At 48.1% G+C, this 12,574-nt stretch overlaps 1 protein-coding gene across 1 annotated transcript in view; it reads right to left on the bottom strand.

Annotated features, from left to right (window-relative positions):
- Positions 1-6,507, bottom strand: part of RACGAP1 (Rac GTPase activating protein 1) — a 69,887-nt gene extending 63,380 nt beyond the window's left edge. Inside the window, exon 1 of the mRNA XM_081181367.1 lies at positions 6,377-6,507. Coding sequence (XP_081037493.1) covers positions 6,377-6,397 — 21 coding nt within the window. The 5' untranslated portion in view covers positions 6,398-6,507. The remainder of the gene's footprint in view (positions 1-6,376) is intronic.
- Positions 6,508-12,574: the final 6,067 nt, after the last annotated feature.

The raw sequence follows: 12,574 nt of genomic DNA, 5'->3' as shown, positions 1-12,574 counted from the left end.
GCCACCCGCAGCAGAATAGCCCGCCATGGCGCTCCAACCGACGGATGGGCTCTTCCTGGGACTCCAACTCTTGGGCCCCAGACTCACGGCCTGGCGCCCCTGAGAGGCCAGCGCCCGGGTGCCCTGCACCCCTGGCACCTATGGTTAAGACGGCCCTGACTACAATTCTATGATTCTGTGAACATGCAGTCTTTTCAGTTATCATAAATTTTAGGAAGTAGCTACACATGCCTGAGTTTAATCATGAAGAAACAAGACTGAGGGCCTGTAACTCTTTCTTAATGCAGTATTTTTAAAGATAGCTGTACACAGGGATTCAAAAGAGCCTCGTCAGCTTTGAAGAAATATCCTGCTTTCAGTCCCTATGAGCTTTAGAGTTTTTCCTAGTCTGTTTCTTGCGAGTATTCGCTCATTCCACTGTACTCCATCAGGTGGCGCTGTAAGCCTTTGGGATGAATCACGGAGCGTTTCTGGAGTAGAGATCGTGCGGGCATCGTCTCTCTGCCAGGACTGTACCCCGCAGCGTGTTTTGTTAGGGTCTTGACCAGCCTAGCATTAAACAATCCTGCCCAAGGAGGGAATTTGGCTGTTTAAAGAACTCACGGCCTTATTCCGAGCTCGGAATCCGGAATCGTTCCTGTGGCGCTAAGCTGGCGTGCGCACTCTGCGAGGGAAACCGGGTGGGGTGGGGTGGCGGGGAGCATGAAATGTGAAATCTGGTGTCTCATTTCAAAGAGCAAAAGGATTTATCAACAGTGGAGAGGAGAGATTCTGAGCCGGGAGAGAAGGGAAGCTTTCTGCAAAGAAGACAATGGGAGGTCAACCCCCCCCCCCAATTGATCTCAAAACAAGCCTTTTGACAGACAGTTCTGCGCTTTTTATTTCTGAATGTGGCCAACGAAGCAATAGTGGGGCTTCTTGCCATTTAAATGTGTGGCTTTAAAAATCAAACCCAGTCCACGGATCTATCTGCATTTGAAACGAAACTATTATTGGGCAAATAATCTGTTTAATAGTGAGTCCCTAGTCCTCGCCCCCCATCCCTTCCCAGTCCCTGTGCCAGCTATTTTGGAGTTTTACAGCCACTGAGGATCTAGCTTATGTAAGTCGGGCAAAGCCTGCGTTTGGGAGAGGGAGACATTCAGCGAAAGAAGAAGTGCTGCCACGATGCAGGAGAATGCACCGGGGAGCAGTTCCTCCATACAAGATATTGAAAATCCTAAAGCCCAGGGCGGTGATGGTGCTCCAGAGAAAATTGCCGGTGACTCAGACTGTGCAGATAATTATTTTCATGCAGCAATGGGAGCAAGCTGCTTCCTTGCTGCTGCAATGGGCTGTGTCGGTGCTTAAGACTTGGGCCGCATCCGCACCATATACGCAAAGCACTCTTACGCCACTTTTAACAGCCATGGCTCCCCCAGCCCACCCCCACAAAGAATCCTAGGAATTGAAATTTGTGCCGAGAGAGCCTCCGCAGATTTGCAGTTCCCAGAACCCTTAACAAACTAGAATTATCCTGGGGAAGCCATGACCGTTCAAGTGGTATGAACATTGCGTAGACATCATATCTTCAAAAGACATTTAAAGCTTCCCCTCCACCAAGAATCCTGGAAACTGTAGCTCTCCCCTTGCATAGCTAACAGTCCTGGAACAGCACCTTCAACATTGGAAAGTAAGCCTCATGCAGTGGCGTAGCGTGGGGGTGCAGGGGAGGCCTGCCGCACAGGGCGCAACATCTGGGGGGGGCGCAGAAGAGACTCGAGTGCTAAAATCCACGGGTTAGGGGGCGGAAATTACTTGCCTTGCCCCGGGTGCTGACAACCCACGCTACGCCACTGGCCTCATGTGCCTTCTACCACAACATCCATCAATGTCCACTCTTGGCATAGTCATATACAGTGGTACCTCGGGTTACAGACCCTTCAGGTTATAGACGCTTCAGGTTACTGACTCCGCTAACCCAGAAATAGTACCTCGGGTTAAGAACTTTGCTTCAGGATGAGAACAGAAATCGCGCAGCGGCAGCGGGAGGCCCCATTAGCTAAAGTGGTGCTTCAGGTTACAAACAGCTTCAGGTTAAGAACAGACCTCCAGAACAAATTAAATTCTTAACCCGAGGTACCACTGTACCTTTAGCTACTTTTCTGCTTTCATCATCTACCACTGCTGGGTCCTCCTCTTCTTCCTACAAATCAATTTTTTTTGCCAGCCCTTTTTTCTTTTTGGGTGGAGAAGGGCAAGTATTGGGCTCCATAGAAGCAGAACACAGACTCCCATGCAAGTCTGTCATCTTCTACATGGCCTCCTGCAGGACACGGGTGGCTCTGTGGTCTAAACCACTGAGCCCCTTGGGCTTGCTGATCGGAAGGTTGGGGGTTCAAATCCCCGCAATGGGGTGAGCTCCCATTGCTCGGTCCCAGCTCCTGCCAACCTAGCAATTCGAAAGCACACCAGTGCAAGTAGATAAATAGGTGCCGCTGCAGCGGGAAGGTAAACGGCGTTTCCGTGCGCTCTGGCTTCCGTCACAGTGTCCCGTTTTGCCAGAAGTGGTTTAGTCATGCTGGCCACATGACTCAGAAAGCTGTCTGTGGACAAACATCAGCTCCCTCGGCCTGAACGCAAGATGAGCACTGCAACCCCATAGCTGCCCTTGACTGGACTTAAACATCCAGGGGTCCTTTACCTAAATGTGCTTTAGAGGTATTGTGTGCACGCAAGTAACTTTAATTTGTATTGTGTGGGAATGACTGTAGAATACAATGGGGTGTGCACACGCATGCGCACACACACACACACAAATTCATGCACACGCGTTCCATGAATTAGCATGAGGTGCAAATCCCTGGGTCATTCTCTGCCGATAACAACAAATAGGAATGGAAGGGCTGTTTTCTCATTCATTTCAGGTGGTCATGCACAGGAGATAACCCCAGAGGGATGTCTCCTGGGCCATATCTGCCCATTGCCTAGTCTGCTGCCCACTTAATGTTACCAGATTTTTTTTCAATGAATCCGGGGACTCTTTTCAACTTCCTACTAAACAGATGGATTTTGTCAGGGGACTGATTTGTACATCCAGGGACGTCTGGTAACCTTACCTTAATGCCACCCTGTATCTGCTGCCTGAGGCAGCCTCTTCCTCTTGCCTCATAAGAGGGACGTTTCAGTCCCACGTTGACACTAATGAAAGTCAAGATCAGGGTCAGGAGCATCCCAGATCTGGAGATTTCAGGATTTGGAGATTTCAGTGACATCACAAAGGGAGGGCCTTTTTCTCTGCAGCCACCACATCTTTTTGTGACATCACAGACAGCCTGCATCCAGCGCAACAGCTGGAGAGCCATCAGCACAGACTCCCCAAGCCTGACGATTGTGGGGCAAATCAGCAGTGATTCGTTTTTTATTTCTCAGCCAGTACTGATACACAGGATAGGGCACCATAAAGCTCACTGGATCTTCCACTATCTGCCTTTGAAGAAAATGGTAGCATGGGCACTACAGCTGGTGTACTTAGAAGTTCTCTTCACTGCTTTTAGGGTTGCCGTCGAGCAAATCTCACCAGTGCTATTTTTCTGGAAAAAGAGGTGCCAGAATTCACGATAATACACCTCCATCGTTCTATTGGAATGGCAATGGCGCCCACCTGAGAGGTGCCGGAACTGAGTTCCATCCAGGGCCGGATTTAGGTTTGATGAGGCCCTAAGCTGCTGAAGGTAATGGGGCCCTTTATATGCCCAGCTGTCCTTTGTCAACAAAAAATTGCGATGTTTTTTGTGTTGAATATATGCTATATGGTAATTTATGGACCTAATAGGTATCTAAAGCCATTTGCACATAACAAAATATGTATTTTCCTGCTTGGCAGGGGGTTGGACTCGATGGCCCTTGTGGTCTCTTCCAACTCTATGATTCTATGATTTTATCAAAGTAAAAGTTGAACTGAAATACAATTAAGAAGTATATTAATAGTGAAATAATTATTAAGCTCTATTTTATTTTATTTGTATTTTATCTTATATTTTGGAAATGTACATCCTGGAGTTTTTTCCCCTTTAAATTTTTTGGGGGGCTCCAAGAGAGTGGGGGCCCTAAGCTATAGCTTGTTTAGCTTATATGTAAATCTGGCACTGGTTCCTGCAGGGGAAAAAAGTCTCACTGACTTCAGACATCCCTGGCAAAAAACAGAGACAATGAGGGATATAGCTACCATATGATAGCAGCCACCAGGCTTCGGCCTTGCAACTTCATCTGCTAACTTCATCCTGACAAATTCCATGCATTTTGTTTACTTCTGAATACCCACCAGTTTCCTTTCACATATCACATTCACAAACCATTCACCTCTACCACGTTTAAAAAGAGAGCGGGTGGCGCTGCGGTCTAAACCACTGAGCCTCTTGGGTTTGCCGATCAGGAAGTCGGCAGTTCTGTCCCAGCTTCTGCCAACCTAGCCATTTGAAAGCATGCCAGTGCAAGTAGATAAACAGGTACTGATGTAGCAGGAAGGTAAACAGTGTTTCCATGCGCCCTGGCACTTGTCACAGTGTCCCGTTGCACTGGAAGCGGTTTAGTCATGCTGGCCACATGACCTGGCAAAGCTGTCTGCAGACAAACACCAGCTTCCTTGGCCAGAAGCGAGATGAGCGCTGCACCCCATAGTCACCTTTGACTGGACTTAACCATCCAGAGGTCCTTTACAGTTTTTTAAAACCACATTTGAAACCTCCCAATCACACAACAACAATTTATTTGTAGCCCACCCATTTGACTGGGTTGCCCCAGCCACTCTGGGCGGCTTCCAACATACCGGTATATAAAAACATAATAAAGCATTTCACATTTAAAAGCTTCCCCATACAGGGATGCCTTCAGATGTCTTAAGTTATATAGTTGCTCATCTTCTTGACATCTGCAGGGTGGGTGCTACTACTGAGAAGGCCCTCTGCCTGGTTCCCTGTAGCTTCACTTCTCGCAGCGAGGGAACTTCCAGAAGGCCCCCGGAGCTGGACCTCAGTGTCTGGGCAGAACAATGGCGATGGAGACGCTCCTTCAGGTATACTGGACCAAGGCCATTTAGGGCTTTAAAGGTCAGCACCAACACTTTGAATTGTGCTCGGAAACATACTGAGAGCCAATGTAGGGCTTTCAGAACCAACGCTATGTGGTCCTGGTGGCCGCTCCCAGTGACCAGCCTAGCTGCCGCAAGTGTACACCAGCCAACATTCATAAAGAACACCAACATCATCATTCACTCTCTCTTTATATATATATATAATCTTAATTAATTTTTTTGTTTTACAATTTAAAATACTCATTTAAAACAACCTTAAAATATCAATGACTTCCCTTCTTCTCTTTCCATGGTTCATTTTGCACATCATATATCCCTGCATATTTTACAAAAGCTAAACCGTTCAGTATTCCATTACTACGTCTTTCAAAACTTATTTACACTGTTGAATTTATCTTAATGCTGCCAATGTTTTCAGCTGTACACAATTCCCCCCCATATATTCAATAAACATTTTCCAATCTTCTCTAAATGTATGTTCTTCTTGTTACCTTATTCTATATGTTAAATTGTGCACGCAGCGCATACTCTGTCAGCTTAAGCTGCCATTCTTCTTTAGTTAGGACCTCGCTTGTTTTCCATTTTTGGACTAACAAAACACGAGCCACAGTAGTAGCACACATAAATACAGTGGTACCTCGGGTTACATATGCTTCAGGTTACATACGCTTCAGGTTACAGACTCCGCTAACCCAGAAATAGTACCTCGGGTTAAGAACTTTGCTTCAGGATAAGAACAGAAATCGTGTTCTGGTGGCGCAGCAGCAGCAGCAGGAGGCCCCATTAGCTAAAGTGGTGCTTCAGGTTAAGAACAGCTTCAGGTTAAGAACGGACCTCCGGAACGAATTAAGTTCTTAACCCGAGGTACCACTGTAACCTTTTTTGACATCTGGGAATTTCAATCTGAATTATCCCCAACGAAAAGGACTCTGTTGCTGTTTGTGGGAAAGTACTTTAAAACATTTTTTTCAATTCATTATGGATTATTTCCCAATACTCTTTTACCCTTTTACATGTCCACCGCATCGTCATTCACTCTCCATTCATTCACATTCGCTTCAACCCACAAATATCCGCCGACTTCTGCCAACCAGCTCCTGAAGGTGAATTTCAACCAGCTTACACCCGCAAACATCAGCCTGCTTCAGCCTTGTGGCATCCGCCAGTTTCCAAATGCAGAACCCACAAGCGCCCACCGACCAACCTCTGCCAGCTTCTGCTAGTTCCATCGCTCGACGTAGCCAGCTTCCGTCCGTGGATATCAGATGCCTTCAAGCCACAGTCCTGCTCAGCAAAGGAACTTGCCTTATTAATGCTCCACAGCATCCCACAGCTGGATGGCCGCCCAGGTACATCTGCCAATTTGGCTCCTGCAGGAGGAGGAAAACTGGGCCATGCTGAATTATTATCATTGTTGCAATCTGTTGGCCCACCTTTAGACCCACTCAGTTGCCAAGTGCTTTTGTGACATCACTGGTACTTCGTAACCAATGATAAGAGCCCGGGAAGCCTCACAATGGTGGGTGTGCCTCAGCGACTTATTTGTGTGCCCAAGTGACTTATTTGTGTGTGTGTGTTTAATTTAAAATGTTTATTATAGCCCATCCTTCCTCTGATACCAGGGTGAACCACACCCTAAAGCCGTTGTAGGATAGATGGTTTAGTCCAGCCGAATTCAACTACAGTGGTACCTCGGGTTAAGTACTTAATTCGTTCCGGAGGTCCGTTCTTAACCTGAAACTGTTCTTAACCTGAAGCACCACTTTAGCTAATGGGGCCTCCTGCTGCCGCCGCACCGCCGGAGCACAATTTCTGTTCTCATCCTGAAGCAAAGTTCTTAGCCTGAGGTAATATTTCTGAGTTAGCAGAGTCTGTAACCTGAAGCGTCTGTATCCCGAGGGTACCACTGTATGGGGTTGCGGCGCTCATCTCCACTTTCAGGCCGAGGGAGCCAGCGTTTGTCCACAGACAGCTTTCCGGGTCATGTGGCCAGCATGACTAAACCGCTTCTGGCGCAGAGGTCCATGACAAGTGCCAGAGCGCACGGAAACGCCGTTTACCTTCCCACCGCAGCAGTACCTATTTATCTACTCGCACTAGTATGCTTTCGAATGGCTAGGTTGGCAGGACAGAGCAACGGGAGCTCACCCCGTCACAGGGATTCAAACTGCTGACCTTACGATCGGCAAGCCCAAGAGGCTCAGCGGCTTAGACCACAGCACCACCCCACATCTCCTTGCTGTTGTAGAAACCCTTCCAGGGTGAACCTTCCAAGGGCCGCCTGCAAGTGTTGGTATCAATACAGAGGTGGGGGGAGGTCTAGAAATAATATTTTTCATAAACACTGTGGCTAAGGAGGGCAGGATATGAGGAAGCTAATGTGGTGTAATGGTTAGAGCATCAGGAAGGGAAAAGGAAAATTATAAAAAAAGGAAAGGAAAATTATTGGTTTTTTTTAACAAATGGTTGGAGCATCAGACTAGGACCAGGGTTCGAATCCCCGCTAAGCTGTGAAGCTCACTGAGTGACCTGACACCGGTCACTGTCTCACAGCCCAGCCTTCCTCACATGGTTGTTGTGGGGATTAAATGTATGCCAACTTGAGCTCCTTGAAGGAAAAGGTGTGGAATGAATGAATGAATGAATAGGAAGGCCAGACAAGCATGCATAGCTGTCAACCGTCCCTTATTTGGCGGGAAAGTCCCTTATCCCAGCGCCGTGTCCCGCTGCTGTCCCTTATTGATGATGTCCCTTAAATTTCCCAGGTTTCAAAGGAAGCAGCTCCTCTCCCTCCCTCCCTGCCAGCCAGGGAGGAGGGAGACTCCAACTGTGTTGCTTGGCTGCGTTGCTCACCCAATAAGGAGTCTAAGAACAACTGGGGGGTGGAGCTTGCATGCCTTGTGCTGATCAAATCGGCCGCGTTGCCTGGGGACTCGCCTTTGCTCAGCGCTTCCCAGTGGAGAGGTGACGGTGGTTTTCCTTGCTGCATCCCCTTTGCCGGGTTGCTGCGCTGTGGGAACCACGGCTTGGAGCTTCGTTTGGCTGCTGGCTAGGCTTTCTGCCCTTGGCTCGGAGGGGCTCAGAAGTTGAACATACCTGTACCCAGAAAATCCCTTATTTTGGCTGCTGATCCCTTATTTTCGAGGCTGCTGGTCCCTTATTTTCAAATCGGTAAGTTGACAGCTATGCAAGCATGGGCTGGAAGGAAGCTGGTGGAGCAGCGCCCAATCTGCCCGGGTGGATCGGCCTCTGCTGAACAAAACCGTAGACATTTGCGTGTGAACCTGTGCCTTTAAAAAGCTGCCTTTGGGAGGAACGAGAAAGCTCTCTTCCAGTTCATTTGTTGCTGGCTCCCTGTGTCCTAAAGCAGTGCTAAGGGAACACTGTTTTATCAGCTTTGGAAGGAAGGATGATTCTGTGTCAGAAGTCACTCCAGCGCCCCAGCATCCTGCAAGGAGGACTTGGCACCACCAGAGGCAATGCCTTTTCGACTGCAAAAAAATGTCAAACCAGGACACCCATTTCGCAGGGTCACTAAACCACTCACGGCCACCCAGCCTCTCTGCAAAAGAGCAAGGGTGCTGGCAGCCATGTCCTGGCCCCGTTCCAGTTTAGGAAATGTGTTTTGGGCAGGCCTGGGAGTCCCTTCTGCCAATGCAAGGCGATGTTTTCATCCTTCCTCTGGAGAATAGCTGCTTCCTCTCATCCCACAGGGACTTGGATTTCAGAGTCAGGTGAAGAGATGCCTATCTATATCCTGTCTTAAGCACTTTGGGTTCCTTATTCACGAAAGGAGCTGTATAAATGGGAGATCATTATCTAGCTGATTAACATAGCTCTTAAGCCACATACAAACTGTATCCATAATTTATTGAAATGTGGCATAATGGCAGCTTATTAACTGAATTCCGCGATGAAGATTTCATTTATAAAAAATTATCCAGCCTTTCTTCCACAGTCAGGAGGGCCAAGTCAGAGTGGTGCTGCCACCGCTGAACTACAACCATAGCCGCACCTAATTCGCCACATCCATTACAGTGGTACCTCTGGTTACAGACGCTTCAGATTACAGATGCTTCAGGTTACAGACTCCGCTAACCCAGAAATAGTACCTCGGGTTAAGAACTTTGCTTCAAGATGAGAACAGAAATCGTGCTCTGGCGGCGTGATGGCAGCAGGAGGCCCCATTAGCTAAAGTGGTACCTCAGGTTAAGAACAGTTTCAGGTTAAGAACGGACCTCCAGAACGAATTAAGTTCTTAACTTGAGGTACTACTGTACTTATTTGCAGGTGTTATTCACCAGTCTGGCACTCTAGAACAGAGGTTTTCAACCTTTTTGAGTCCACAGCTCCCTTGACTGACTACCATACCCTCCAACATTTCTCCGATGAAAATAGGGACGTCCCATTCCATAATGATAATTTTACTATTTGTACCCCACACATCTTACTGGGTTGCCCCAGGTTCTCTGAGCGGCTTCCAACACATATAAAATCATTAAACATTTTTTTTAAACTTCCCTATAGAGGATTTCTTCAGAGGGCTGGGGGTTGGATAAGTCCATACCCTCCAACATTTCTCCAATGAAAATAGAAACATCCTAAGGAAAAGCAGGATATTCCGGGATCAAATCAGAAACCGGGACAGCTTCTCTAAATCAGGGATGTCCCTGGAAAATAGGGACACTTGGAGGGTCTGAACTACATTCATTCTGTGGTTTCGCTGTGGGGAAACACTTTCTGGCCTCAGAAGCCCAGTTATGTCACCCCTTGCCAGCAGAGCCGGCAGCCCCTCACCTCTTTTCGAACACCCCCCCCCCCTTGTGGAAGGTTCCCTCAGCCTCCTCGTCTCTCCCCTCTCCTTGGGAGTCCACCAGGTAGCTGCCACAGTCAACCCCTGGTCTCTGAGCCACACCCCCCCCACACACACCAAAGAGAGCTGTCTCCTCATGTCCCCCCGCAGGGACCTGGGAAGAGGATGCCCCCAGCCTTAGTGGCCCAGTGGAGACTGGCCGAAGGTGAACATGAGGCTGCCATCTTTCTCCCCTTAGGAGCCATCAGTGGAGGCAGCAGGCCAGTCCCAGAGACACCATTCGCCTGGGGAACTTGTAGCCAGGGCTGCTGCAATGAACAGCTGGGCAAGCTTTTGGGAAGCAGAAACGTGAGAGGGCATCAGAGGAAGGAGGGAAGGAAAGAGAGATGAAGGCCAGTGTTGCCCATGGCCCACTAGACCATCATTTGTTATGTACTGAGTTGAATAGGATCCAAAAGACAGCAGTCTGATTGGTCCTAGAGCAATAGGATTCAGAATGCAGCAGTCTGATTGGTCCTAGAACAATAGGATTCAGAATGCAGCAGTCTGATTGGTCCTAGAACAATAGGATTCAGAATGCAGCAGTCTGATTGGTCCTAGAACAATAGGATTCAGAATGCAGCAGTCTGATTGGTCCTAGAACAATAGGATTCAGAATGCAGCAGTCTGATTGGTCCTAGAACAATAGGTTTCAGAATGCAGCAGTCTGATTGGTCCTAGAACAATAGGGTCCAGAATGCAGCAGTCTGATTGGTCCACAGGAGCCACCCAATCCAGCTCCAGGTGGAAGTGAATCCGCAACCTGATTGGCCTACAGGAGAATCCCGGAATTAGCCAATCACGTGGGGCCCATTGTGTAAATAATGTATATAAAGCAGACATTCTGGAGGAACTCCCATTCCTCCTCACTACTATGAGCTGAATAAAGAGCATGAAATCCACTCTTGACTCTGAGTATAGTTCATCATTCAAGGCGTCCCAGGGTACCACAGCACACTGGTTGAAGACCACTGCTCTAGAGAATCCAGATTGCCAAGGAGGGACCAACCCTTTGTTTTCAGTGAATGCTGCTAGGTCTCCCAACATAATACCCCTACAACAGTGGGGAGCTTGGGGGCTGAACCCAGCACCTTCTGTTTAGCCCTCAGGACTCTCCAAGTGCTATACCTCCACCATGCTGCTTCTCCTCTGACCAGAATTCTTACTGCCTTGGCTGCACACCTTTCTTAGGTGCTTCTGCTCGGCTGGAATATGCTTTTGAACTGTGCTAAGGCCTCTTGCCTATCTGGATGGAGGACAGAGGGGGTGGGTATATGTAGAAACCACTGGCTTTTCTGTGGCTAGAATACAGTCTACTGCATGGGTAGGCAAACTAAGGCCCGGGGGCTGGACCCGGCCCAATCACCTTCTAAATCCGGCCCGCAGACGGTCCAGGAACCAGCGTGTTTTTACATGAGTAGAATGTGTCCTTTTATTTAAAATACATCTCTGGGTTACAGTGGTGCCTCACAAGACGAAAAGAATCCGTTCTGTGATTCTCTTCGTCTAGAGGTTTTTTCGTCTTGCGAAGCAAGCCCATTGACGGATTAGCGGATTAGCGCTATTGGCGCTATTAGCGTCTTTTAGCATCTTTTAGCGGCTTATCTGCTGATCGGATCAGCTGATAAGCGGCTTAGCGGCTTAGAAAAAGGGGGGGAGGGGAAAAAACCCAGCAGGAACTCGCAAGACATTGTTGTCTTGTGAAGCAAGCCCATAGGAAATTTGTTTTGCGAAGCACCTCCAAAACGGAAAACTCTTTCGTCTAGCGAGTTTTCCGTCTTGCGAGGCATTCATCTTGCGGGGCACCACTGTATTTGTGGAGCCTGCCTGGTGTTTTTATATGAGTAGAATGTGTCCTTTTATTTAAAATGCATTTCTGGGTTATTTGTGGGGCATAGGAATTCATTCATTTTTATTTTTATTTTCAAAATATAGTCTGCCGCCCCGCCCCCAAGTTCTGAGGGACAGTGGACCAGCCTGCTGAAAACGTTTGCTGACCCCTGGTCTACTGTAAAGGGAAGAGTCCGTTGCTCCACCCACTTTCACTTCTGGCCCCACCCATCCTTGACATGTGCCCCCAACTCCCCTTAAGGTTACCCAAGAAGGAATGTGACACTGACTTTGTTTCAGGTTCTCTGCCAGGGGTGCCAACTTGAATAAAATATTGTCCTGCATAATTGATCACATGACATGGTGGCAATGCCCAGTGCTTTTTTTCGGGGGGGGGGGTGCAAGGGTACGCATACCGCTGAACATTTTGTGAATCTTTGTAGTTTTGTCCATTTACTGTGTTTATTTTTCCTAATTTGAACTATAAAATGGTGATTTTCTTGAGTGAAAATTAGAGTACCCTTAAACATATTTTTGGGACGCGGGTGGTGCTGTGGGTTAAACCACAGAGCCTAGGACTTGCCGATCAGAAGGTTGGTGGTTCGAATCCCTGCGACAGGGTGAGCTCCCGTTGCTCAGTCCCTGCTCCTGCCAACCTAGCAGTTCAAAAGCACGTCAAAGTGCAAGTAGATAAATAGGTATCGCTCCAGCCGGAAGGTAAACGGCGTTTCCATGCACTGCTCTGGTTCGCCAGAAGTGGCTTAGTCATGCTGGCCACATGACCCAGAAGCTGTACGCTGGCTCCCTCAGCCAATAAAGCG

Source organism: Podarcis bocagei (genome assembly GCF_964188305.1).
Source record: "Podarcis bocagei genome assembly, chromosome: 2".
In the NCBI taxonomy this organism is placed as follows: domain Eukaryota; kingdom Metazoa; phylum Chordata; class Lepidosauria; order Squamata; family Lacertidae; genus Podarcis; species Podarcis bocagei.
This window is presented reverse-complemented; position numbering and strand designations above follow the sequence as displayed.